Source organism: Peromyscus leucopus, chromosome 8b (genome assembly GCF_004664715.2).
Source record: "Peromyscus leucopus breed LL Stock chromosome 8b, UCI_PerLeu_2.1, whole genome shotgun sequence".
In the NCBI taxonomy this organism is placed as follows: domain Eukaryota; kingdom Metazoa; phylum Chordata; class Mammalia; order Rodentia; family Cricetidae; genus Peromyscus; species Peromyscus leucopus.
The window spans coordinates 102,883,430-102,910,951 of NC_051086.1; the positions used below are offsets into that span (position 1 = coordinate 102,883,430).

At 52.1% G+C, this 27,522-nt stretch overlaps 1 protein-coding gene across 3 annotated transcripts; it reads left to right on the plus strand.

Moving 5' to 3' along the window:
• The first annotated feature begins 1,728 nt into the window (after positions 1 to 1,728).
• On the plus strand, positions 1,729 to 24,595 carry C1qtnf1 (C1q and TNF related 1). 3 transcript variants are annotated; one of them, XM_028892579.2, is made up of 5 exons: positions 2,249 to 2,409; positions 2,565 to 2,662; positions 16,763 to 16,921; positions 19,574 to 19,710; positions 20,885 to 24,595. In XM_028892579.2, the coding sequence occupies exons 3-5, from the start codon at positions 16,770 to 16,772 to the stop codon at positions 21,433 to 21,435; spliced, it is 840 nt and encodes a 279-aa protein (XP_028748412.1). In that variant the 5' UTR covers positions 2,249 to 2,409; positions 2,565 to 2,662; positions 16,763 to 16,769; the 3' UTR covers positions 21,436 to 24,595. The 3 variants fall into 3 exon arrangements, with proteins under 3 accessions (XP_037056714.1, XP_028748412.1, XP_037056713.1); XM_037200819.1 differs by lacking the exons at positions 2,249 to 2,409; positions 2,565 to 2,662 and adding an exon at positions 1,729 to 1,821; XM_037200818.1 differs by lacking the exon at positions 2,249 to 2,409 and having other exon boundaries at positions 2,436 to 2,662.
• Positions 24,596 to 27,522: the final 2,927 nt, after the last annotated feature.

Consider the following 27,522-nt stretch of genomic DNA (forward strand, 5'->3'; position numbering starts at 1 on the left):
TCATCTTGCCTCTTCTGTGCGCCTACATACTGTACATAATAAATAAATAAAAAAAAAAAATCAGAGCATTTACAGAAAGAATGCAATAAGGAAACAAACAAACAAACAAACAAAAAACAAACCAACTACCTCCCACCCAAATCTCCCAAATACAAATACAGATCTGAAACCTTGGTCTCTCCTAAGTTTGACAGGAACTTGGTAGTACAATGTGACTTGAGCTGTCTTGCAATGGCATGGCCTTCATTTATTGCCCTGGAGCCACCTGGGTGAGCTGCTTTCTGGGAAATCTCCATCTTACTCTGAGTCAGTTGACTACAAATCAGAGACTCGGAGTCCATCTTTGCGGTATCCACAAGGAACCAAGCCTGTGAGTTTGGCTACCATTCCCCAGGCTGGGTTGAGGAAAAGACACTGGGCCAGGATGCAAAACCTCATGTTGGAATAAGCCAGTTGTGCAGACTGCCTGTCATCTGGTGTATTTCTAGAATGTTCTACTGTTTTGGGCCTTCCAGTTGGCATCTCAGAATTTCATTAGAGAGTGTTGCCATCTTGGATGTGTGGGGTGAGGGCAATTCCTCTGCCTCCACATCTTTCCCTCTCCTGAGCCACATGCCCAGCTTTAGGAATGTTGCCGTGAGCAGGTCTTCCTGGAGCTGAGCCTTCTGGGTAGGACCCTGCAAGCTGTACTGCCACACCCACCCGTCACAAGACTTTGGAGGCTCTCTGTTGTCACAGCAGCAGCCTAGTAGGGGTTAAGTGGTCTTTCTGCCTCTGCTGGCTGCTCTCCCTGGCATCTCTACTGCAAAGGATGTGGGGGACAGAGTGACAGGGGACAGAGTGGGTCCATGTGCTGGGTGGGAAGCTTCACATCACTCACAGGAATGAGAATCTTATCCCTGTGTTTTCCTATATCGATAACCAAGAATGCGGTTTCACTCCGCCTTAGATATGTGCTAAGCAACAGGAAGTATCTTGCTAGGCCAAGGCAGGTCACATCTCTGGTGGGAACACATCTACTTATTCTCGACATGCGTCCTTAAGTGGCACCGCCCCCTCTCCCCTCCCCCGCCCTGTGGGTACCAAAGGGCTCAGCAACATCTCTCTTTCTCATGGGGTTGGCACTTGGACTTAGAATTTCTGGAGAAGCCTGTGGGAATTCACAGGCTGCTCCTTGCCATCAGAATCTGCCCTCTTGTCCTTCCATCCATCCCTGGCCTTCTGGGATCTGCCCTCTACTGATGTAAGCCTGGCTTTTGGGCAAGATGATGGGGGTACTGGGCTTGTTCTCTCCTGCCTCCCCGCTTTGATTCTGTTGGCCCCTTTTTCGTGCTGACACACAACCGAGAATAGCAGAGTGCAGCCTGTTTATTTTGCTTGGGATATCCCAAACTAGCATCCCTAATTTTATATCTCCTGCCTATAGAGAGGAGGGAGAAAGGGAAGGGTGGGAGGGAGGGATGGGGGAAGTGGAGAAAGAGAGAAAGAGAGAGAGCGCGCTCAGAGGCTGATAGCATTAGGGCATTTTCTCCTCTCTCTTATGGGTTGTGATAAGATTCCAGAGCAAGCCATCTGACTCAGTGTTTGGGGATGGAGAACAGGAGGGACTTTTCTGTAGAAGCCTGGGGTAGTATCCCCACGGGAAGAGACTCACAAAGGCATGTGTGTAAGATTAAGAAATTTCCAGAGCAGAGCTGCCTAGCAGAGGCTGAGAAGCATCTGGCTCAGCACTGCTCTCCACTGCATGCCACGGGAGGACCTGAGCCTTCTGGAGGCTGCCTGCTCACCTTCGCCTCTCAGCGTTCTCTAGACTCTGAACAAGTGAGCCACCCCCTTCCAGTACATACTTGCATGAACACAAAACCTGCCATTCTTTTGCAAAGGGATTACGGATGTCCCTAAACCTACCCATGAGTCTCTGGATTGCAAGTAGATGTCTTGCTGGAAAAGTGTCTCAGATGGGCCACTGTTTGGAGTCAGGGTTGCCCAAATGCCTAAGTCAACTCCCTAACCACTAATTAACTTCAGATTCTCAGCCTTTTTGCAGTTCTCTATCCTGAGTGGAGCACCCTTGTCCTGGGCTCCCGGCCACCTCCACATCTGGAAAGACCTCTAGATAAACAGAAGTGTTCATCCCCATCCCCTCCAAGCCTGCCCTAGCTCCCCAGGGTGTCCAGAAGGAGGGAGCACCAGCCAGCCAGCCAGCCGGGCACACACACAGTTAATCTTCTGCGGCTGCTGTTTGGATAAAAAGCGCTAGGAGCGTTCTAGGCTCCTCAGCAGCTCACATCTGGCTGGGGTTTGCTCTTTGTATGTGTCCCGCTTTCTTCCTCTCTTCCTTTACTTTTGAGAGAGACCACGTTTCCGCTTCTGGCCAAAGAGACCTTGGAGGCAGCTGAGGAGATAAAGGTGTTGGGACCGCTGTGGCTTGCACCGCCCCCTCTTCCTCACCCTTAAGTCCCCCCCACCCCACCCCCAGGGACTTCTTTTCTCCCTCGGGCTCGCTCTCTCTTCTCTCTCCCTCTGCTTTGACGCATCTGTGCTTCCCCTCTGACCTGGCCTAGAAAAGACTCAGCCCCCGAGAGATGCTTTAAGAGTCAGCGTCCCGAGAGCCCCAGTGGCGGGAGGATTCGGTTGGCACCGCCGGCTCAGCTGGACGGAGGTAGGTGGCTTGGCCGTCGGACAGACCAGGAAGGACTCGGTGCCTCTGAGCTCTGTCTTCGTGGCTTCGTCTGGGTGCCAGAGCAGAGTTGAACAGACACCTTCCGTGTGGTGAGATGTGAGGTGGTGCCTACGGCAAAGGGGCAGACGGAGCAGAGGAGTTTGGGGTTCTCACTAACTCCCCCTGCTCAGATTGGCTCTTCCCAGGCAGCCGCCGCCGCCGGGGCTCCCTGGAGCGTGCAGGAGGCGGGCTCTTTGGCCGATAGGATGCTAACAGGACCAACTGCACCTTCGCTCACGGTTTGGTGGGGTGTCTTTTCTTCCGGGTGCTTTTTAGAGGATGTGGAAGGAGAAACAGCATTTCTGTTTCCACCTGACACCACACTGTCCCTGCCAGATCACCTGGGCCCACTGGATCCAGGTCTAGACCATCTGTCAGTGGTCAGCCGGAACCCCAACACTGAACAGGAAGTGTGACTTTGGCCCCCTCTTCTAACAGCTGTTTCTGGATGGCATCCAGTCTGGGCAGGAAAAAACAAATATCCCTTCTCTGTGGACCTTCCTGGGAAGTAAAGCTGCCTATCTTGCTAAGAGTGGCCAGAGCTAGGGTTGCAGTCTCTAAGATGTCCCGGGATACCTTTGCGCGGCCCACGTCCACCTACTCCTCAGATGCCCAGGTGTAGATATCCTCCTTCCTGGTGAACCGGAGCCCCACCTGTCATCTCTGGCCCACCCAGGCTGCTCCCTGCCCTGGAGAGCTGGATTTCTCAGGGGAGCCCTCCCATCCCTCTTCTGTTACTCCCTGCCCTGCCCTTTTCTATGGGGAGGGGGAGTGGAGGGGCTGCCTCTCTGGCTCCTTTCTGCCCTGTCCTCCCTGTTTCTCAGAATGGGGGCTACGGAATATGCTTCTCCAGCTTTGGGTTTGAGATGTGGCTCAGTAGTTCCGGGTAGTGCCCAGCACGTGAAAGGCCCAGGGTTGCTTCTCCAGTAATGGAAACAACCAAATACCAACTGTGATTTTCACTGAGCATGTTGGCTCAAGACTGTGAGGCAGGCAGGAAGGCTGCTGTGAGTCTGAGGCCGTCCTGAGCCAGATAACCAGCTGAGGTCAGCCCAGGCTATACAGTGTGAGGTGCTGTTTCAAAGTAACAAAAAGAAAAGAAAAACAACAACAAAAAGAAAGCCAAGAAATGTCCCTGGGATCCCCCGGGAGTCAGTGACGTCCTTAGAGACTGCCTGGGCTCTGCTTTTTTTAGTGCGCTGACTGCACCAGAGTGGGGTGTGGGAGAGCCTGCCCCCTTCTCACGGGAGAGGAGGGAACCTGCAGAGGGAAGCCCAGGTCGCCTCCCTCGCCTGTGCCTCATAGCTCTGGCCAAGGCCCTGCCTGCAGCCAGCGCAGGAAGAAGCATCCCAGCTAAATGGTGTCTTCACTACCCAAGACTCAACTTGGAGTCTCTGCTCAGGCAGGAGACGCTGAGCTTTTCAACTGTCCCTTTTTACTTCTAAAAACTCCCACATACACATTCCCCCCTCCATCTCTTATCCCCTGTGAAGTCAAAAGAGGTGTTCTTAAGTTCCTGGAGAGCAGGCTAGCCCAGGAAGCCTGGGGTAGGCCCCACTAGCAGGCCTGTCCTGGAGCGTGAGGGCAGTTCACTGCTCATTCCTGGCTGTAACCTCCCTATTCAGAGCGACTAGCACAGCATTAATTTTTTCTGAACACACTCCTTTCTGTTATTCTTCCTGGTGCCTCCCCCTGACCCCCCCCCCGTAATTAGCATGACTCATAAACCAAATATTCTGGCATTGAACGTCACCCATCAAAACAAAGATGAAAAGAATTTCGTGGAAACTATGGGTCCTGCCTCAGGGCACGCTCACCCATTTGCTTCTTATCCACAGGTCAGGCCCTTTTGTGGGTCACAGTTCCTAGGGCTGGGAGTGGCTGAGGTTCCAGGGTTAAGGAGCCGGTGAAGTGGCTGCTGCTTCTCCCTGTAGGGACGGGCTGTTTGGGAACAGCCTGGGCACTGGCCTTGAAGGACCCAGAGATACTGGAGCCCGGTCGTGACTCCAAAGGACTGCTATTTTCTTCAGTTTTAGTCACTGAAAATCCGCCTTCCACTTCTGTCAAGTGGCCCACAGTGGCTGTCTGGACAGGACCCTGCCACCTCCCTGACTCATTCATGAGGTGCAAGAGACATTCTGGCTTCTCCAGAGAGCAGTTTCCTGAGAACCACACGTGTCTGCTGATGCTGCTCTGGCTCTGTCTCAGGGCCCTCCCTGCCCTGGGTCCTTGCCCTGGCAGGACCTCTGGTGGGAGACTGCAGTCTTGGAGGCCTTCAGAAGTGGCTCCTCTTTCCCTCCTCCCCAAGCAGGAAGGGACATGCCGATTCCCTGCAGGCCTGTTTGACTTGGGGAGAACAGGCCTGTACACAGGGTGAGGCCTCTGAGCCTGGAAGGGCGCTGTGTCTCAGAGCCCTGCTTAAGAGGCAATGGTATTGTGCTGGTGCCCTGTCAGCAGCAGCTCTTCATGTACCAGCCGGTACCCATTGCAAGCCACCCTTCTTGCCCTCATTGGCTACAAGTAGGGGTTTTGGTACCCCATCACCACTGTCCACTGAGCATTCTCAGACTGTTTCTGAGGCCTTTGCATACCTACAGTCTCCTCCATGGGCACCTCCATACACCACTGGGAATCCACGCACTAGCTGGCCTCTGTGTCCCACCATCCTCCTGGCCTCTGTAGGAATTTCCCTTGAAATGAGACAGTTGAGCAGGAGACAGGAGGCAGACAGGGAGCTGAAGCCCAGGCTGCAAGGATGGGAGAAGACCCATCTGGGAAGGAGGACGGGCAAGGAGACAAGTTCCCAGTGCCCAGGACTGGGCCGGAAGTGCTCCTGGCTGCTGTGGCCACATGTGGTGGGGAGCCTCACATCCTGGGGGCTGCAGCTCCTCTGTACCCTGGGGCATCTGGTTCCCAGCTGCCTGCTGCCCTGGGTACCCGGGAAGGAGAAGACAGCCATGGGTGGGCTTAAGGATGATGTAGGCCAGAAGCTAGGCTGGGTCTGCAGTTTTCTCCCTTACATTTCTGGGGCTGGCTCTTCATAGATAGGGTTGTTGTCGAAGTTGTTAGGGTCAGAGCCTGGGCCCCTGAAAGCCTTAACAAGCAAGATTCAGGCTCTGTCCTCAACAGACCAATCAAAGGAGCAAATAGTGAAAACAGACAGGTTTATTCATTAGGAAGAACAAATAAAGAGAGCCGGTGACCTCCAAGTCTGTCTTTGGGTCCCAACGTGAGATTTGGATTTAATTAGAGGGCAAGAAGTGTGCAGAGCTAAGCTGTTCCAGTCAAAGCACCACAGTCAAGGTGTGGCCCTGTCCATCACTGTCCCATTATTGTCTTGGCCCCTGTAAGATGGTGTGACAAATTGTCAGATGGTCTGAAACCTCTCCCTAGGGGACAAGATCCTCTTCTTGTTGGCACCAGGCTTCCAGCCTTTCCTTCTCCAAGTGAGAGATACCTGAGGAGACCCCAATTTTGCAGGGTCACACAAATGGCCAAAGGGAGGGCACACATGTCTCTGTAGAATGTCTTCATTTTTGCTAGGATGCTGAGCTCTGGTGGGGGACAGGAGGTTTGGGGTGCTATGGGCTCCTGAGTCTTGTGGCATGCTGGTCTCTCCCTTCCTGGGCCTGGAGCCCCATGAAGACCCATCTATGAGAAGGAGACTGTAGGGTCTGTAATTCCTGATGGCACTTGAGCAGCCACTGCTGCTGGGGAAGGGGCCTGCTGTGCAGGTGGAGGCTGCCGGAGCCCTGAGGTCTGCTGTGGGACTGACTAGGTTAGAGCCCAAGCCACCCCAACCCTTGTGGTCTCGTTTTTCAGTCTTCACGCTTCTACCTAGTGGATCCCTGGTAGTGTCCATTCATAACTGACTCCTGACATCAAGAGATGGGAAGAGGGTGTTCGGCTCTTCCCTCAGTAACGATTCTTCACACAGTTTCTTCTGGCTGACCGCTGGGATGTGACCTCAGGGTCCTCGTGATCCAGAGTGCACACTTGCTGTTATTGTTGTTATTATTGACAGGGTCTCGCCATGCTTGTGAGGCTGTCCTGGAACTCAGTATGTACCCTCCGGTTAGCCTTAAACACCACACAATCCTGACCTCAATCATGCCTGATGACTCAGGTTGTCTCCTCCATGGGGGGCACTGAAAGGAACCCCGTAACCCTGCCCGCATGCTTCTCCTCCTGAGCTAACTAACATACTGTTCTCTCGCCACTCTGTTAAAAACAAGATCCTAAAAATGATTCACGGGATGAGGTGCCTCCCATTTGAATGTGTGAGGGGGCTGTTCTTGGTCATTCTATGCCCAAATCCAAGGAGTTAAACTCTAGGGTCAGGTGTTCGGTGTCAGCTTGCTGGCACCGCAGAGATTTTTGAGCATTGAACCAAAGAAGCCAGCGATGGGTCCTGGTGCCCGTACTGTGGCTGGCCTGCTGTAGGTGCTCAGCATCCTCTGCTGAGTAAATGATGGCCAGTTCTGTCACCCCAAGGGTGGCTGCTGGCGTGTGTCCCAGCTGTCACTAAGTAAGCTAATCAGGTGGGCACCCCAACCCCAAGCCCAGTGTGTGGGAACTGCTGATGCCCAAGGGAAGGTGAGCATCTTCTTGCTCCAGATGCTTCTAACATCAGCCCACTGCCCAGCATGCTGCAGGCATTCATAAGCATTCACTAAAGGGATAAAATGATGCAAAGCTCAGCCCCCAGCTCCACGTGAGCCTAAATGCATCACGGTCCAACCCGTCCCCTTTCCTATGCATAGTCAGCTTCCCTGGAATAAACAAAAGGCTCTCTCAGTCCTCAGGGTGGGGCTTATTTTGTCATTTTCTAAGCGGAAAATAATGCGTACTTCTGTGAAGAAAACGGTGGGATTGTTACAGGGGAAAAAGAAAGAAAACCCAGAGAAGCACAAATAAGCAAGTGTCAACAGTCCTGTTTCCAGCCCCCGTGGTGGCTGTTGGGAGCTGCTGGATGGGGGGCTTCTGGGTTGCTGGGTATGTGGGTCTGGGGACACCACACTTTTAACCTGCACTTTCCCTCTTCATGATTCTAGAAACGTCTGTGTCAATAGATGCTCACCTGTTTGCACTGACTGTGGCTGCTGCCTACCAGTCTTGCTTCCCCTCTCCTGCCCTCCCTTGCCTCTCCTTCCTCCTGTAGACAGAACCAGGGTTTTCTGGTTAGTGCAACCCCCAGACTTCCCTGTGGCTGAGTTTACCTCTAGTCAACAGCCTTGGTCTTGGTTTCCCACCCAACTGATTACTGTCATCTAATGTCTTCCTGGTGGCCTCTGGGGTTTGTAACCTTGGCTACAGAGGTGCGGAGTTGGGGTGTCTTAGAAGCAGGCAGCTTTTTGGGTGCAGAGCAGAGAGGCATTTGGGAAAGGCTAGCTCCAGACTACAACTAGATTCAGAATTCAGGTCACACTTAACAGCACATGGCTCTCCCTCATGGACGTTGCCTCATCTGAATACCTGAAGATACAGGGTGGTTTTGCGCTTTGAATTGACCGCAGTAGAAATGACACAGAGCAGGGGTGGATGGATGGCTCAGTGGTTAAGTGGTGGCTGATCTTGTGGAGGATCCAAGCTCTCAGATTGGGTGGCCCACGATCACTCGTAACTCTAGCCCAAGGGGGTTGGTGCCCTCTTCCGGCTTCCATGCACCCCTACACAGGCAGTATACTTACACCCATACTAAAAATAAATGTTTTTAAAGTGACACCAGATGCCAAAGGGTGTAGGAATGAGACAGTTCCATCTTCTAGGAATTCATAGTTCCTGGAGACTGGATCGGGACACCAGCAATCACCTAGCAGCTCTGTTCCTGATGCGAGAGAGGGGTGGCAGCAGTGGGTAAGGGACCAGGAAGCCTGCTAGGGGAGGCTGGTCTGAAGAATGGCTGCGGGGAGGTAGCAGTAAGAGGGCATCCATCTAAAGACCTGGAATGGCTTTAGGTAGCTGGGCGACGGGGGAGGTGGAGGTCCATGTTAATGCTCAGAATTTAAACACTTCCTTTCTTATCAGCAGATACCCTTAAGTCAAGAATGATGCTCCAATTTGGATTTTAAAGCTGCCTCTGGGAGACTGGTGGCAGGGAGACCCTGGACCAGCTGGGGAAGACGTGGTGCAGGACACAAGGGGCAGAGACCTTGGGGAGCTTGTGTCATAGCTTAGGTGTGGAAGGCATGTGGAAAGTGTGAGTCTTGGCAGCTCCCACACTCTCAGCCCCAGGGGTCAGCGCTGTCTCTAACCCAGCTGCTAGCCCCAGGGGGAGAAGTCAGGATTGTGGGAACAGAGGGAGGGGAAGAGTTAACTGGGGATCCCATGGTAGGGTAGACCAGGGTCACCAAGCAGAGATTTGGGAACAAAGATGCAGAGCCTCACTGGTCAAGGCATATTCAAGAAAAGTCCGGCCAGCCTGGCTGTCCAGTCTGGTGGCCACTAGTCTGGTGGGAAGCTTGGATGTGCCTGCCATGGGACCTGAAGTTTTACTGTGATTCATCTCTGCTAACTGAAACAGCCCCGTGTGGCTGGTGTGTTGGAGGGCACAGATGTGGGGCTCAGCACCCCTCCTGGGAGAGGATGGGTTGGGGTGGTGTCCGTTGAAGGCCTGACAGGCAGGATGGGTTTGGAGCGAGAGGAGCTAAGAGCTGAGGAAAGCAACTGTCTTGTGGGGAGACCAAGAAGGGTAGATACATGGGTGCTCAGCACCAGGGAGGCTGAAGCAGGATGATGGCGAGTTCAAGGCCAGCCTGGGCCACATAACAAGTTCAAGTCTGCCTTCTTTCCTTCTTCCTTCCTTCCTTCCTTCCTTCCTTCCTTCCTTCCTTCCTTCCTTCCTTCCTTCCTCCCTCCCTCCCTCCTTCCTCTCTCCCTCCCTCCCTCCCTCTTTCTTTCTTTCTTTCTTTCTTTCTTTCTTTCTTTCTTTCTTTCTTTCTTTCTTTCTTTCTTTCTTCCTTTCTTCTATAAGGAAAGGTAAGCCCCAAAGACAAACTGGTAGGTGTTTTAAGGATTTATGTTTATTCTTATATATGTGTATGTACATGTTTCTGTGTGAGTGTATGCTACCTGTGTGTGTGTGCCCCTGGAGGCCAGAAGACAGCGCTAGGTCCTGTGGAACTGAAGTCACGGGACAGTGTAGAGAGCAGGAAGTCCTCTTACTCTCTCCAGCCCCACCTGGCAGATGTTTTAAAGCTCTTAGATTGGGCATGCTCTCTTACACCTGTAACCCAGCGCACAGGAGGCTGAGACAGGGGGATCACCATGAGACAGAGTTTACATAGTAAGTGGACTACAGAGTAGGAGCCCTTTCTCAAAGCAATAACAAACAACAACAAAATAAATAACTGAAGCACCAAGCACATTGCAGAGATCTTGGTACCTCCAGGTGGAAAGTGTGGTGTGAGCAGCCTGGGCTGGAATAGGTGGTAGCAAGATTGAGAGATGCTGGCCAGATGGTGCTGGCACATGCCTTTAATCCTAGCAAAGGCAAGCGGATCTCTGTGAGTTCGAGACCAGCCTGGTCTACAGAGAGAGTTCCAGAACAGGCAGGGCTACACAGAGAAACCCTGTTTTGAAAAACCAAAAAAGAAAAAAGAAAGAAAGAAAGAGAGAAAGAAAGAGAGAAAGAAAGAAAGAAAGAAAGAAAGAAAGAAAGAAAGAAAGAAAGAAAGAAAGAAAGAAAGAAAGAAAGAAAGAAAGAAAGAAAGAAAGAAAGATGGGCAGATGCTGAGCAAACCACAAGGCTGACCCAGGAGCCACTAGGTAGAGGGCAGCATTCCCTCTTGGAGAGTATCCTCAGGCGGTTCCTGTGAAGTGCTGGGGGATGTCCAGGCTTGGGGGAACCAGACAAAGGCCAGTTTGTGCTGCCTACAGAGGGCTGGGCATGCTAGAGCCGGGATACAGAATCCCCAGGTTCTTTCTTCCCTGGGTCTTGGGAGTGGTCAGCCCTCAGGGCAATGTCAGTGCTGGTGCCAAAGAAATGGGCAGTGGGCCAGGCCACCTGCAGAGTGAGGCCCTGGCACGAGCTCCTGGGCCTCTCTTCCCTCAGACGGTCCTCAAAGCAGGGTGAGCTTCCAGCCGGAGGGCCCCTGCTGGGAGGTGACCTAAGGACAGTTGCTCTCCTCAAGGCGATCTTTGTTTCCTCGAGGATGCCGGAGCCCTGCAGGCTGGGCTGGTCAGGTGCCGCTAAGGCTGGAGGCCTGGCAACCACATGGCAGGGCCTGGGCAGACTGCTCCAGGTGAGTCTTCTTAGGGTGCAGATGAAGGAGCTGCTTTAGGATGGGGGAACTCCTGGTCTTTCCTCTCTTCTTTTTACCCAGACAAGACCTCACTTGCATCCAGGGACAAAGAGTCCTGTGCTCATAAGCTGGCTGTCCTACAGGAATCCACCTTCTCCATCCCTGAGGAAAGCCCCAAACCTTAAAAAAGTAAGCCCTCCTTCTCCAAGACAGAAACAGGAAAAGGTATGAAAGGGAACTACAGTGATTCCAAGAGCAGCGAGGCCCTGGAACACACGTGAGCCCATCCCCCATCAGGAGTCAAGGCTCCCTAGCTGCCCCCTTTAATCAGTTGGGGGAAGAGGCAGAGCCTCCAACCAGCATAGGCTGCTGAGTCCCAGCAGGAAATCACACACTGAAGGGGCTTCTGGAACAAACCTTGAACTGGGCTGACCACTGACTGGAAGCTCTGCCATCCTCTTGCTCATCCTGTTTGGGTGTTTGAGGGATAAATGAGCAAGGAAAGACCTAGGAGCTGATGTCACGTGTTAGGAAATCCTGAGTATCATCTCAATGTGGCGTTTTCTCTTCCTTGGCTGAATCTTGTTCTCACATGGGTGCTCTACTCTCCTCAGTGGTGGAGATCAGTTCTACCAGGGGTCAAGGCAGAGCAGTCTCTGGCTTCCCAGGGTCTGCGAGGACGCCTTAGGCATGAGAAGAACAGTGATGGTGGAGGGGAGCAGCGCTGTGCTCAGAGAGCTTTCCAGTGCGGCGCTGCATGTGTCCTAGAGCTGAAGCCATTAGGGAAGTGTGGGGGATCCGGTCCTGTCCTTGCCAAGCTTCCTGGGAAATGAGTGTAAAACGTTAGGGTGCTGTCCAGGTCCCAGCAAAGCTGGACAAAGATGCTTGTCTGGGAGGCAGCCAGAGCCCCTGGAAAGCATCTGGTAGGGCCGGTGGCAGGAAGGACGAGCGACCTTCGAGGCTATGAAGGAGGGCTGGCGGTGGATTAGATGTGCCGGATGCAAGGGAGGAAGGGTGTAAATGGTTCCCAGATTTCAGGCCTGCTGTGAGTTCATAGCTCCTGCTTCCTCCCCCGCCGGCCCCACTGTAATCTAGAACAGAAGCCCCCTTGGAACTTGCAGCCATGCCCGACACGTTCTGTACGGTGCTTTCCAATATGGCAGCAATACTGCCATGCACTCAATTGTCCAGAGCTTGGGACGTGACGAGCCTGCTCAGGGAGCAGAACTTTGAATTTCATTTTACTATTATTTTGTGAATAGAATCTAGTCTCTTGTCCATGGTAGTCAAGTGCTCTACAGCTGACCTAGACCCCCAGCACTTTTGAGATAGTCTCATTAAGTAGCCCAGACTAGCTTCAGATCTGAGATTTTTCAGGCAGGTACAATAGCCCAGTTGGCAAAGTGCCTTCGTTAAAAGCACAAAGACAAGAGTTTGATCCTCAGAATCTGAGTAAAAAATGCTGGCATGGTGGCCGGCAGGAGTAATCCTGTGACGGGGAGGCGGGGACTGTCCTGAGCTCTCTTTGCCTCTTCCTAGTGCATCCTGGGATAACAAGTAGGCACCCCCATGCTTAGTGCTTGATTTGTGTCTTATTTCAATTGATTTCAATACCACAATGGCCACTGCTCAGAGAGCAAAGGTCTAGAATGTTCCAGGCTCATCACTCACCATTCAGTCTTGAGCATTTGTCTGTTTCTCCCCTGGGCTGTTACACAGTTGAGATCGGGAACACATTTAATTTATGGCTGAATCATTCCCCACCCCCACCCCGGCTCTTGCACAATGTCATGCCATAAGCCATGCCTGTGTTAAATTGCCAGCTGAGAGGGCCGCTCCAGACTCCTTCCAAGGCTCCTGGCCATTCAAGGAGATTACAGGCTTCTCGCCTCTCTGAACAGTTGCTTACCCGATGAGGATTAAGGAAGAAAACAGTGTTTACAAAATGCTTTTGTCAATGGCACTGAGCTGGGGGGTGATGGGGAGGGAGATACCAAGGCCAAACCCACACTCACACTCACACTCCAGGCAGCCTCCCACTCCAGGAGGCCACCGTCCACACACACAGGCAGGGAGGGGTCAGAAACAACAAGACATAAGGAAATTGAGCTTGCAAGTGAATACTGTGTTCCATGAAGGACCCACCACATGAGGTCTGGGAAGGGATAAAAAGTCCCAGCAAGGAAGCGCCCTCACACGCCTCGCCCTCCTCGAAGTTGCTTTACTTCTCCTGCAAAGGGGGATTCCCGTTGCTGGGGTGAAAGCTGGGTGGAAGCCGCTGGGGTGGGCTGAGGAAGGATGCTGGGCTCTGCTCTGCAGGTTCTGTGGAGTTGGAGGGAGAAATAAAAAAGCAGAGTGTTGATAAGGCCCAGGGATGGGAGAGGCTGCTGAAGACCTGGGGTCATGCTGGGGTTGTCCTCGGGGACTCTTACTGCGACACAACCCAGACAGACTATATGAGTCCCGGTTGTGTGGTGGGGTCACCCTCATGATCAGGAAGGATGTCCTAGCCTTCTGTGGAGCTACCTCTGTGTGGAGCACATCCCCAGATGGTCTCACCACAGGCCATCTGTGCTGGGAATGGAGACAGGACCAAATTTGGTTAGGTGTTGGGCAATACTGATTTTGCCCAAAAAATGACTAAAACGACCTTAATGTGACTCTATAGGGTTTGTTTAAATGGTTGTTGAGATGGCATCGAGGAGGGGAATATTTCAGCCTTGGTTTGATTTTAATCTTCAAAGGAGGCTGTGTGTGTGTGTGTGTGTGTGTGTGTGTGTGTGTGTGTGTGTGTATTTGTGTGTGTGGTTGCACATGCGCATGTGCATGCAGGTGTTGGGGAACACTCTGCCCACCTCATTGCCATCAGCAGAAGCTTCTGACTACTTTGGGGGCTGTTACCTGACACCCTACCCATGTCACATTCCTAACCCAGCTCTGGGCACCCTTTTCTGACAAACATGTTTAAAATCCCCATTCTCGACTGGAAAGAGACATACCAGCATTGAACGGGGGCCACGGCACAGGTTCCTGGAAGGGAGTAATTTTGCCCCAGAGTCTAGAGTCGTTGGTTACAAACTGAGGAGGATGCCAACAGCATTTTGGGGTAGAGGCTGGGACCCCACAAAGCACCCTTAAATATACAGGACAGGATCCCCTCTAAGGAGAAAAGGAGAACTGTCCAGCTTCAGCTGTCAGCAGGAACCCATGGGTTAGGAGAGCCAAAGGCAGCTTTATGTCAGCTTCCATCCATTCATAGGGCCCCCAAACATGCATGGGTTTTGTTACACACACACACACACACACACACACACACACACACACACACACACACACACACGTTCATATATTCAGAGTCATAGATAAATCAAGTTTAAACTTAGTGTGGTGGTGCATACCTACACTACAGCACTTAGGAGCCTGAGGCAGGAGAATTGAGAGTTTGAAGCCAACCTGGGTTACACAGTGAGGAAAAAAAAAAATGAAAAAAACAAAAACAAAAAAACCCAGATAGATCCAAGTTTAAAGAAAGGAAAACTTCCTGTTGCCTGATGCAAGCGTAACACTTACAGGTGTGAGGAGAATAATTACGAAGGTACCAGGGGAAAACAGGAAATACAGAAATAGAGAAATAAACAGATCAAGAGAACTTAGCTCAATAAATATTTGTTGAGTCCTGGTGAAGTCCAGGATGCTGCAGGACACTTGGCTGGGCCAGGGACATCTATATCTGATGGAGAGTCAGGGCCAAGCCAAAGTCTCCACGGCTGGAGACAACCTGACACCTAACACGGCGGAGGAGGAGAGGAGGGTCTTCCCAGGTCAGGGCTGGGGAGGCGTGAACCAGCAGCAGAGCTTAGCATGAAGTGGGCCTTGACAGGGCCAGCTGGGCCAGGGTCACCTGAGTTTCGCTTGTCTTTGCTCCAGGGTAGCCAGGCACCTAGGAGGAGGCCAGCAGTTCCCTCCCCTGTGTGTGCTGTGCATGTGTGCATGTGTGCTGTGCATGCTCAGATGTGTGGAGGAACAGTTCTGTGTGTGTGTGTGTGTGTGTGTGTGTGCACGTGTGTTGTGCATGCTCAGATGTGTGGAGGAACAGTTCTGTGTGTGTGTACATGTGTGTGCACGTGTGCTGTGCATGTTCAGATGTGTGGAGGAACAGTTCTCTGTGTGTGTGTGTACATGTGTGTGCACGTGTGTGCATGTGTCTGTGTGCTCTGGTGGAGGTTAAGGGACAAACTCAGCTGTTGTTCCTCAGGTACCATCTATCTTTATTTTGTTTATTTGTTTGTTTATGAGACAGGGTTTCTCTGTGTATCCTGGCTGTCCTGGAACTCACTCTGTATCCCAGGCTGGCCTCGAACTCACAGAGATCCACCTGCTCTGCCTCCAGAGTGCTGGGATTAAAGGTGTGTGCCACCACCACCACCACCACCCCACCACCACCACTGCTGCCTGGCTGCTTTGTTTTTTGAGATAGGGTCTCTCATTAGCTTGGGACTAACCAAGTAGGTGAGGCTGGCTGGCCAGTGAGCCCCAGACATTCGCCCATCTCCGACTTCGTGATACTGGGGTTGTAAATACAGGCCACCATACTCAGCTTTTATTTGTTTTTATTTTGTATGTGGATTCTAGGGGTGGAACTCAGGTCCTTGTGCCTGCCAGGCGAGCACTTTAGCGACTGAAAAAGATCATTCCACCCCGCTCCGTTCTCACTTATGAACGGCATACTAATGAATGAATATTGTCTCCTGGAAAGATTAGCCCCGGGATCACATGAGGCCTGGGTGGGATACAAGTGATTAATGAGGACATGTTCTCAGACCTACCCTTACCTCACGGGCCCAAGGAATTAATTGGAAGGATGCATGGAATCGCAGCCGGGTGCCTGGTACCACTGCTGGGTCCCTTCGCTGCTTATCAGTCCAAACAGGACAAAGGCACTCCATGCAAAGGAGCAGGAATGTAGGCCTGCCGACAGGTGCCAGGGCTTGGGGGTGTGGCTTGAAGGTGGCATGCAAGCTGCTATCTGTCAGCAGACCCTTGGCAGCACCAGGATATGTGGGATATGGCCCTGCCCTGGTCAGCTGAACCAGAAGCTGAAGTGTAAGAGGAGCCCTAGGTTTGAGGGACCAAGGGCTGGACCACAGACTGAGGTGTGCAGCCGAAGGGGAAGAGAGCCTGGTCCTGCTTGCCCCAGGCCAGTTGCTTAGAGAGATGACAGGTGGATGGGGTAGAGAATTTAAACATGTGCTTCAACTCAGTACACACACACACCCTCGCTTGCTTTGGCTAGTGGTGGGGAAGCATCTGGGACTGAGGACAGGCTTGAAGGACAGTCTCCTATTGGAAGAGGAAGGTTCTTTCCAAGCTTTTGCTTAGCAGCGGGGGTGGGGGGTGGGGGTGGGGGGATGGGAGCTGTTAGATGGAGAGGGTTGGATGAGTGACCTTCTCTACAATATGTACAAATGGACACTCGCTCAGCGCCCCCTGGTGGTAGAAAACAGTGCAGCCAGTTTCTGCCCACCGCCCCTCTGGGGAGGGACTAGTAGTAGCCCTGGACTCATTTGGGCTTATTCTGCTTATTGTCAGGGCCCAGCAGGTGGTGGGTCCCCTTCCTGAGAGGCTGGTGCAGGTGACTCTGTGATCAGTGAATCAGAAGTTCCCATGGAGCGGTGTGTGTGTGTGTGTGTGTGTGTGTGTGTGTGTGTGTGTGATGTGGGGCTGGGCAAACGGTTCTCACTGTGGGCTGTTTCTCTGTCGAGCCCCTTCCTAACCCATGCCCTCTCTTGTATTTTAGCAGGAAAATGGGCTCCTGTGGACAGGGATTCATGCTGGGCTGCTGCCTGCTGCTGGCCATTGCCTGGGGTCCAGTCCTGAGCCTTGTGCCCCGCGGCCAGCAGGAACAGCTGGAGTGGGAAGAGGAGGGGCCGCCCTCTCCTCTGGACCATGAGAAGAGGTGAGGGGCTGTGATGGCATGATGGCAGGGCTCTGGAGCTGACCAGGGCAAGCGTGTGAGGTGTGGGGCACTCCAGGGTGGCTGCCCAGAGTCGCAAAGGGGCAAAGAGGAAGCGGAGGAGTGGTCCTCAGTGAGGTTGGTCCTGGAAGTCAGACAGGCAGTTTCTCCGTCTGGAGACTTGGGCGTCTTATCTGAATCTGAGGATGGTGGTCCAGCCTCATCCTAACCCCAGGGCAGCCGAGTCTGCAAGAACCTCACATCTCCATCATGAAAAGGTACCTGCACTACTCTTCGGGTTACCTCTGCCTTCTAGTTAGGTTTCCTGGGAATGTTTACCAGAGCACTGGGAGTGCATGCAAGCAGGAGGCTGGGACAAGTGGCCTCAAACACTTACTCATTTATAAGATGGCAATACAGTCTGGCAGTCTTGGTCAGGATCGTTTTCTCTGCCAGTTAAAGCCTTAAAAACAAACAAACAAAAACCAGGAAAAATCTCAAGCGTAACAAGCAGCAGCAGAGAAATCTCAGACACCACAGACAGCAGCAGCTGAAGATCGGCGTTTATTGGGGGGGAGGAAACATGGGCAGGCACACAGGGAAAAAGAGGGGACATCCAGTCTCTTCTCCAGGGCTGGGGCTTTTAGTCTCTAGAGAGTTTTCCTCCCCTAATTTAGGGTTGGTCAGTTTGAAGAAAGACAGGATGGCTGATGAGCCCACGACTGTTGTTGACCTGTCCTGAGCAGCCTTGAACCTGTTCAGCCAGTCGGTCAGCAGGGTGCCTGCTGGTGGGAGACCAACGCCTAGAGTGTTTTTGTTTTAAGCTGTTGGAATTTTGTCTGAAGGCTGGAGGTTGAGGAGGAAGCCAGCTGTGGAAACTCACCAGCTCTATTACCGAGCCACGCTCCCTCTCCCTGTCTGTCTGACTACCAGGAAGTCTGTCTAACAACTCCCAGGCAAGATCGTGCTGGTGAGGATGGACCCTGCGGGCCATGCGTCAGCTTCCCTTGATAAAGGACTTCAGGATGTCCCTTGCCTTTGTGTCTGTGACCCTCAGTGTATACAGACCCAAAGCTATGGAAGATATTTTGTAGGGACACCAAGCATGAAGTCCTACAGGCCTGTGCAAGGCTCCATGCTGGCTTCGGGCTTCTTCATTATCCTGCACATTGGGTCGATTTAATATTCAAGGTTCCAGACAGTTTTGAGGGCCAAGAAACCCCATTCCTTTGTTCTTCTTCCTCTCCTTTGTTTCCATTCGGCAAACATTGATTAAGTAGCTGCTGTCAGTCAGGCCATCTCCTGGGTCCTGGAGATGCACTTGGAGGACAGACTTCGGCTTCCAGAAACTCCAAGGCCGTAGGGAGACAGGCAAACACAATACAATACAGACTCCGAAGTAAGGCTGTATCCGCAGTGCAGTACTGGGGTTCTCCTGGGTGTGGGAGGAAAAGGCAGAATGCTGTAGGCAGAGGGGGGTGAGTCCCACAGGATGGGAGGGTGACTCGGGGTGGTGGGAGCTGGAGCCTGGGAATGGAGGATGTAAAGTGTTAAGTCTTAGGTAGCTGAGTGTAGTGTGTGGGAGGGAGAATCTCATCCGGGCTTCGTTCTGTAGGGAATAGGGAGTCCTGCAGGAGAGGTTTGCACTTAAGGGTGTTCCAGAAGGAATGCTCGAGGGAAGCATCAGAGAGTGAATTGATGATGGAAAGACAAACTCCAGGACTGCTGTCCACACGGTGCATTAGAGATAAGGGCCCAGATCTGACCTGCTGTGGGTAGGCTTGACTCCCCAGTACTTGCTGGATATTGGGGAGGTCAGGGAGGCAGAAGGCTCTATTATGGGCCACTATCATGTGCTGAAAAAAAAAATTGGAAGCAGCAGGTTTCATAGGCAAAGAGTTGTTACGAGGCTTTCAATTCTGGACACGTGGTGTCTGTGGGGCCTGTTGAAAGGGTGGGATGGAGACTTCCCGAAAGACGTCTGAAGCTCAGGAGAGAGGTGTAGGTGAGAGTCTTTCTCCAGGAACTGGGTTTCCATGTGGTGGAACTCAGAGTTTGTGTGGATCCATGTCCCAGACTGTCTGGGGATGAAACATGGACGGGGTTAGAGAGGAACGGACTTATCTATAGCCTTCTGTGTCCAGTGGAGCCTCCATGAGGAGAGCAACATGCAATGTTGCATGTGGCCATGTGATGGCAGTGTACAGCCATTACTGTCCGCTGGCTGCGGTAGCCCAGAGGCACCGGAAGATGAAGTGAATGAAGCGAAATTGTTTACAAATGAGTTGCTGGTAGGTTGTGCTCTAGATACACAGAGCAGTTCTTTACCACTGAAAGAACCTGGTCCTGCAGACAGGATTTCTCCACCTAAGCCCTGAGGTTATTGTCATTTGCATTATCTTTGTTTTGGATATATTATATTACTACTATAATAGTGTGTGTGTGTGGTGTGTGTGTGTGTGTGTGTGTGTGTGTGTGTGTGTGTGTGTTATCTGCAGTTTGAGTCAGGATCTCAGAATTCTCTCCATGTCTATGCTAACCAGAGCATTGCATATCCAGAGAAGGAGGGCCCAGGGGAGCCAAGCCCTGGGTCCATAGCAGCAGAAGAGAGTGCCCAGCTTAGAGTTTATAATTTGTGATGGTTTATTCCCTCAGGGATGAAGACACACGTGAGAAGTATAGCCCCAGCCAGGGCCAGGACCCCACTTCTGGGTGCTACAGATGCTGTGACCCTGGCACGCCTGTATACCAGACAATCCCCCCACCCCAAATCAACATCACCATCCTGAAAGGTGAGAAGGCTGCAGAGCTGGATGGTATGGGGGGGGCACTTCCTGGGGGCTGCTTTATGTCGATGGAGAGGGAGATGCCGCTGGGTGGGGCTTGCAGGACCAGGGGTCTCAGATAGAGTGGAGGTGGGCTGCCATCTGGAGGGAAGGAAGAAATTTTGAGTTTTGAGCTGTGACCCTTCTCCATGAGCAGAAGAGGAGGAGCCCTAGAGGATTCTAGGGAGATGGCTCAGTGGTTAAGAACACTCGCTAAGAAAGCAAGATGACCCAAGTTCAAATCCCCAGCACCCACGTAAAAACCAGGGGTAGCCACATGTGCCTGTAACCAGGAGGCTCGGGAAGGGCAGAGTCAGGAAGATTCTAGAATCCAGGCTTTCTGAAGCACTGTGATTCAGTGAGGAACCTTACATCAAAAGGTAAGATGGAGTGGGGCTGGAGAGACGGCTCAGTGAGTAAGAGCACTGGCTGCTCTTCCAGAGGACCCGGGTTCGATTCCCAGCATCCACATGGCAGCTCTCAACTGTCTGTAACTCCAGTTCCAGGGGATCTGACATCCATGGAAAAACACCAATGCACATAAAAATACTAAAATAAATAAAAAAGGCAAGGTGGAAAGAGTACCCCCAACACCGTCTTCTGGCCTCGCCAAGTGCCTGTAGTGTGTGCACACACACATCACACGTGTACACAAACACCACACATGCTTATCCATAAATAGGGGCTTCAGGGGTTCTTCCCCCTCCCTGTTTGCATGGGACTTGCAGACCTCTTTGTTTTGACGCCACGTCAATCCAGTTCTCTGAAATGCTGTGCCCTCCCGCTAGATAACTTCACTCAACCCCAGGGAATGCTTGCAACCTGGATCTTGCTCTGAGTCCTGACATCTGCAGTCCATTTACTCAGAGTGAGCCCAGGCCTGGCCCCAGAGCCTGTTGCTAGTGGACAAACCCATATGTTCCTTTATCTTTGCCAGGACTTTCCAGAAAGAGAGTGAAAAAGCTTGCCTTCTGGATGAAAATAGACCAACCCTTGACAGAGAAAATGGTAGCTCTAATGATATGAGAACCAAAATGTCCCCTTGCCCAGGTCAGGGCTGGGATGTGGAGTCACATGACTGCCTGGAAGCCAGCTGCAGGCTGACCTCCTTTGGGACCTATCTCTTCTTATTCTCTCTTAGGTGAGAAAGGTGACCGAGGGGATCGAGGCCTCCAGGGGAAATACGGTAAAACAGGCTCTACAGGTGCCAGGGGCCATATTGGCCCCAAAGGGCAGAAGGGGTCCATGGGGGCTCCTGGAGACCGCTGCAAGAGCCATTACGCAGCCTTCTCTGTGGGCCGAAAAAAGGCTTTGCACAGTAATGACTACTTCCAGCCTGTGGTCTTTGACACGCAGTTTGTGAACCTCTATGAACACTTCAACATGTTCACTGGCAAGTTCTACTGCTATGTGCCGGGCATCTACTTCTTCAGCCTCAATGTGCACACTTGGAACCAGAAGGAGACGTATCTGCACATCATGAAGAACGAGGAGGAGGTGGTGATCCTGTATGCACAGGTGAGCGACCGAAGCATTATGCAGAGTCAGAGCCTGATGCTGGAGCTGCGTGAGCAGGATGAGGTCTGGGTGCGCCTCTTCAAGGGCGAGCGTGAGAACGCCATTTTCAGTGATGAGTTCGACACCTACATCACCTTCAGTGGCTACCTGGTCAAGCCAGCCTCTGAGCCCTAGCTGCCACTCCCCATGGTGCTCTCACAGACTGATGACCTCCTTGCCTGTCGCCCCTGCCCATTCCTGCATTCCACGGACACTGGAGTCCTGCCCCAGGCTGACCCCAGCGTCTCTCCCCTCAGTCCTGGCTTCTTTGGCCTTGGCGTCCTTAGTTTTGGTTTTTGACAAGATGCCCGTGGCCACTGGGAAGTCCAAAGGGCTGTGTGGTCCTAGGTCTGGCTGCCGCTCTCGATGGAGAGCTGCTGGCAGATGAAATCATCGGGTGGGGTGCCTATGAGGACTTTGGGGGACCTCCAGCTCCTTCTGTGTACACAGCCTTAGACGACCCTGTGGTGGGCTGTCCTGCGGCCACAGGGCGTTCCAGAGCACAGCCCCTGTGTGCTCCCATTCCTGGATGTAAGTAAGCAAACGCCATGAGTTTCAGAGGAACAAAGTAAAGCGGAGAGACAGGAAAGTGGTGTTTGGTTTGGCCTTTCAGCCAGCTGGCTCTTAGAGAGAGAGAGGGAGGGAGGAAGGGGGAGAGAGCGAGAGCGAGCAAGCGCTGTACTGGGGAAAGTGGGCCAGAGACCCTGCACAGGAATGGATCCTTGGGAAAGCATAGGTGACAACGGAGGAGCCGCAGTTTGTGGGTTTGGAAACCGCACCTGACTTCACTCTATTAAGCCACGTGTGAGCTTTCTTGGGGACAGCAGGACTGACCTCCGAGCTCTGTTGACTTGCTACAGCCTTGCCCAGGGGCCTGCCAGTCTTTCTGAGCCACAACAGTGAAAGGGTTCGGGGAGGAAGGCAGCAAATGTCAGCTCCCAAGAGGGGCAGCAGGCCCTCTGTGGGTTGGGCTGGGAGCAGCACCCAGCTCGCTCCAGCTCACAGCTCCTGACAGTGGCTGGGGACCTCAGGGACTCCTGAACCTGCAGGTTTCTCTATAAGAAATAAAGCTCCTAATTTATCCCTGCACCTCTCTGCTTTCCTCCACTTCCCTGGGCTGCTCTGGAACCCCAGGTGAGTTCTCCCCCTGCCTGGTGTGGGATCAGTTCCCAGTTCCTCCTCCCAGATGGATCAGTCATAAAAGGCACCAGGCCTTTGATTTGGGATTCTAACAAGCTGCCCCTCACCAGCCTGTGTTCCATCTTCTCCCTGGTTCAGTGTCCTGTCTGGGAGATTGAAGTGTTAACCCACAGGAGCTGATGGGTCTGACAGGACCCTAGCCTGACACAGCCCTAGCCAGCCTATGGCAATGGGAAAGGGATTTCCTTTGGGTCCCAGAGCTGGGGGAGCTTGTAAAGGCTGGAAAGTATACCCTTCCCATTTCCTGGTCAATCCTGAAGTGCTAGAGGAGGAAACATGAGATTTGTATCCCACCACCAGGCTCGGACTCAGGGACAGCTTCAGGGCTGATTCTCAGATCTCAGAGAACCTGTGGCCTCTCCGCATCTCACCCGGGTTGATGCCAGGGCCTGTATCTGCTTTGTGCCAACCAGGCTTGCTCGCTGCTGCTTGCTGGCCCTTGGCTAGGATCCCACTCTTCTTCTGGTGTCTGAGTGTTGGGACTCAGTGTTTGCGTATACCACCTCTGAAGGGGCTTCTGCTGATCAGACCCTCCAAGCCAGTCTCCAGGGGTGTGCCTGCAGCAGAGGCCGCCTGCCAGCTGTGCTCTGCCCTGCTCTTTCCAGAAAACATTAAACTTGCCATGGCAATCCACAGCAAGCCGGCCTCTTCGTCTGCTCATTGGATGGAGTCTTCCTCCTGCCCTCTTCCCATCTATCACCCACCTTCTGCCTACTAAAGGCCAATTATGTCCTCAGCTTTGTACCCAGGGCCCGAATCGTCATGTTCTACCAAGGAGACATGGATTTCCTGAGTATCCTAGATTTCCTAGAGCTGAGCACTAGGGCTGTTTGGTGTGTGGACAGGTCTGGAGACTCACATGTAGTGACGGCACATTATTCTTTTGTACTGGAGTGGGAAGCCCTGGGACTAGCAGTATAGGTAGCCCCCTGGCCTGGACTGCAGCCCAGGAAACTGTATGACAGTCCTGGGCTGTGTCACGAAGGCCCAGAAACCAGGTGGCTGGAAACAGACAAATGTCTTCTCAGAGCTCTGGAGGTCAGAGTTCAAAATCCAGGTGTGAGCGATGTGGTGCTCCTAGCAAGGACTGGGGGAGGGCACTTCCTGCCACCTGTATTTGCAGGCATTCTTTGCCTGGAGGGAGGGACCTTATCAGTCTTCCTGTCCTGACTCTATGTGACCTGCTTCCCACAGCTTGTCTCCCTTTCAAGAACACTTAGGGCTGCATTCAGGGCCTCCCCTAAATCCAGGACTCACTCTCCAGATCTCCAGATTTAACTTAAAACACATCTGCTAAAGGGATTTGTGAATGGGCAGGCGCTGGAGACCAGTGCATGCGTGTCTCTTTTGGAGATCCCAGTGATGCTTGTTGTGACAACCCACTGGTTTGGGCACTGGTAACAGCCCCTCTGTGTCTCCATGGTGAAGGGTAGGCACTTCTTCTTTTCATTGCTGGCCAGCGAGGTCTGCAGCCAGCCCCCCTCTCCACCTACCAGCAGCTGGCTTGGAAGCTGGAATCGGCAGCTTGGCAAACAGCTGGCCCTTCTGCCTCTGCCTGGTGCTGGGAGACCATGTGGCCACACTCAGCCTTGGAATGGGGCCAAAATGGAGCAGGTGGACAAGGGCCCTGGTCAAAAAGTGAGTTCCCTTCTCCACAGTGTGGAGGCTGTTGTGCAGAGAAGAGGCCTTACAGGTGCCCAGGAGTGGGGCCGGTGCTTTTCCCAAAGGGACCTGGAAGGAATGTGTTGGGCCTATTCAAGGGCAACTGGCAGCCTGCTCTCCTGTCCTGTGGCCCGGGTACATTCAGTCCACAGCTGGCCTGGCCCTGGGGAAGAAGGCAGCATTTACTCTGGTGCCCATCTGATGCTTCCCCCTATCCCCACCTTTTTTTTTTTCTTTTTTTAAAAAAGGGTCTCATGTAGGCCAGGCTGATCTTGAACTTACTATATATGATAAGCCTGACCTTGAATTCCTGACCCTCCTGACTCCACTTCCTGAATGCCAGGATTACAGGTCTGCCCCAACTCGCCTGACCTTTTAAAATGTTAGCATATATTAATTATATATAATAAAGAGTTTCCTTATGACATTTGCATACATGTGCACAGTGTATTTCCATCATATCCAGTTCCCATAATCCTTGCCTGTTCCCCTTTGCTTAGACTAATTCCATCTTCTTCCCATTTAGTATCCCTTTCGTGTGTGTGTGTGTGTGTGTGTGTGTGTGTGTGTGTGTGTGTATCTCCAAATGAGTCACAGTAGGGCTGTTCATAGGCACATGGGCACCTTCACAGTGAACATATCCCTGTCCCCCAGGCAACTGGGTATAAATCCTCAGAGAAGGGTGTGTGGCCATGAAATCCCTTCCCAGTTCCATGACTAAGAGCTGCAGGGCCCAGTCATGTGTGAGCAGTCACAACAGCTGTGCATTCAAGAGTGCGAGAGCCATGCCATGCCCAGACATCACGGTTTTTGCTTTTACTATTTATCATCTGTTTGTCTATCTACCTATCTATCTATCTATCTATCTATCTATCTATCTATCTATCTATCTATCTATCTATCATCTATTTTCAGACTGTATTTTATACTGTAGCCAGGCTGGTCTCAAACTTGTGGCAGTCAGTCTCTGGCTTCAGTATCCTGTAAAGGCATGTGCCCCAATGCCCCGATGTCCCTCATAAGATTTATTTTTATGTGTATAAGTCTACATACATATACATCCACCACATGTGTGAGTGTCTTCAAAGGCCAGGGGAGAGCATCAGAACTGAAACTATAGGTAGCTGTGAGCTCCTGGCATGTGGGTTCTGGGAACTGAACCCAGGTCCTCTGCAAAAGCAGTTAAAAAAAAAAAAAAAAAAAAAAAAAAATCTTATGAAGTTGATCCAGCATCTCCAGAGGCTGGGCTGGGAGAATGAGAGCAACAGCCAATGTGCACTAATGCATCTGTGGTCGTTTCATTTTTTTCTTTTTGATGAAAGCATTCTCCGATTGCCAATCATGGTTACATAACACAGTGACTGCTAGGAACCTTTTAACTGCACACTTTGCATTTGTGTAACAGAATGGTCACATACACACGAACACACGTGCCCACATGCTCGTACACATTAGCTTCCTATCACACATACCACACACATGATCAGGTTCCCCACGCCTCTCAGTCGAGGGCTGGAGAATCCCTGTCCTTCTGAGTTATAATCCTCATCATCCATCCATCATGACTTGGCTAAGGTGGAGTCAGAGGCCGAGGCTGAGAACGTAGAACAGGAGCAGAGAGCTAGCCGTCCAAGAACATTACTGAACAAGCAGTTTTCAACATCTAGAGTGTGAGCTCATTCGAGTTTGAGAGGCTGATGCAGAGGCCAAGGGAACATTCCAGAGGAACAAGTAATGGAGGACCGTGCCTTTCCCTCTCAAATCCCAGCCTTGCTGGGCAGGGGCCAGAAAGTCAGGGTGACCTCAAGTGCCCTACCTCAAGAGGCCCCAGTGTCCAGCCCTCCCAGCACAGGATGGAGTCCGGCCATTTCTCCTGGAACAGGCGGCCGGTGTAGACAAGGAGGTTGCATTTCAGAGATCCTACAAACGGGACTCGAAACCCATGTGCCCTACGGAACCTAGAATGCTTCCTGCCTCACCAGAGAAAAACGTCCTGACTGTTCAGTGGAGATGCCGCTAAGTTACCGTCCACACGGCGGGAAGGCCTGCTCGCTAAGGACAGGCATACAAATGCAGGCTTGTTCACCAGGCAGGGGGAGGATTCAGAGTTATCACCAGCAAAAAATAATACACTGGCTACAGCTGGAGAGATCAACGGAGACAAGACTGAGAACTGGTGAAGAACATGGTGGCAAGGAACCATACTTTCTGTATTGTGCGCTGGAAGTGGGAAACCAAACGAACAGAATTGAGAACTCCATGGACGAATTTAACCATGCCCTGTCAAAGTGGGATAGAAAATCAGCACAGGGAAAGTGAGTCAGAAGAAAACGCCCGGGAGCAAGCACGGAAACGGTGAAGTCAGAAGGAGAGGACGGGAGGCCTCAGGAAAACCAAGCCGGGCACACGAGGACTGGGTGTCGGCGCAAACAGTGTCATGAACTTAGGGACAGAGTCAGGACCACGAAGCAGGTGTTAACGGGGTGCATTAGCAGAAGTATGTCTTGTGTGGTGGCAAGACAGGTGGACGATAGCTCCCCAAAGCCAGAGGTGGGACTTCACGTGTCGGCTGGTTGATCTTGACCATCGATTGGATTGAATCAAGATATTCTCAGGAGATGATCAACGCACTCGGGTGTGTTCGGGAGGATGGTTGCTCACCAGGGCTCTGACAGTTAGTGCGATCCATTGATGGACAGTTAGTGTGATCCACTGATGGACAGTTAGTGCGATCCACTGATGGACAGTTAGTGCGATCCACTGATGGACAGTTAGTGGATCACTGATGGACAGTTAGTGCGATCCACTGATGGACAGTTAGTGCGATCCACTGATGGACAGTTAGTGCGATCCATTGATGGACAGTTAGTGCGATCCACTGATGGACAGCTAGTGCGATCCACTGATGGACAGTTAGTGCAATCCATTGATGGATTCATAATTGGAACGGACTATTGGCAGGTGTTGGGAGGAAGTAGGTCACAGGGCTTGTGTCCTTGGGGTTATATCCCATCATGGTTCCTTTTTGTTACTGTTTAACTATGTATCTTATCCTCCAGGATGTGAACAGTTCTGCTTTGAAACCAGGAACCCAGATAAATCTTTCCTCATTTACATCTTCCAGCCAGGCTGCCGCAGCAACCGTCTAACAGGTGTTAAGATAGACAGGTGAGGTGAGACCAGAATACACTGGTCTTTCTCGAGACTGTTGACATGTCCACCGTCGGCCCAACAACAGACTGGGCATCATCGGCTGGCACACTACCTTCAGGTGACTATCTCAGGATTTGATGTGTCCTATAGGGTAGAGGTGACTCCAGGGTTACCCAGCCAGCAAAACAGGAGTTAGGATGAAGATAG

Coding starts and splice junctions, on each gene's coding strand:
- C1qtnf1 (XM_037200819.1), top strand. CDS start 16,770: ATGGGCTCCTGTGGACAGGGATTCATGCTGGGCTGCTGCCTGCTGCTG. Junction 16,922..19,573: donor CCTCTGGACCATGAGAAGAG/GTGAGGGGCTGT, acceptor TTATTCCCTCAG/GGATGAAGACACACGTGAGA. Junction 19,711..20,884: donor CAACATCACCATCCTGAAAG/GTGAGAAGGCTG, acceptor ATTCTCTCTTAG/GTGAGAAAGGTGACCGAGGG.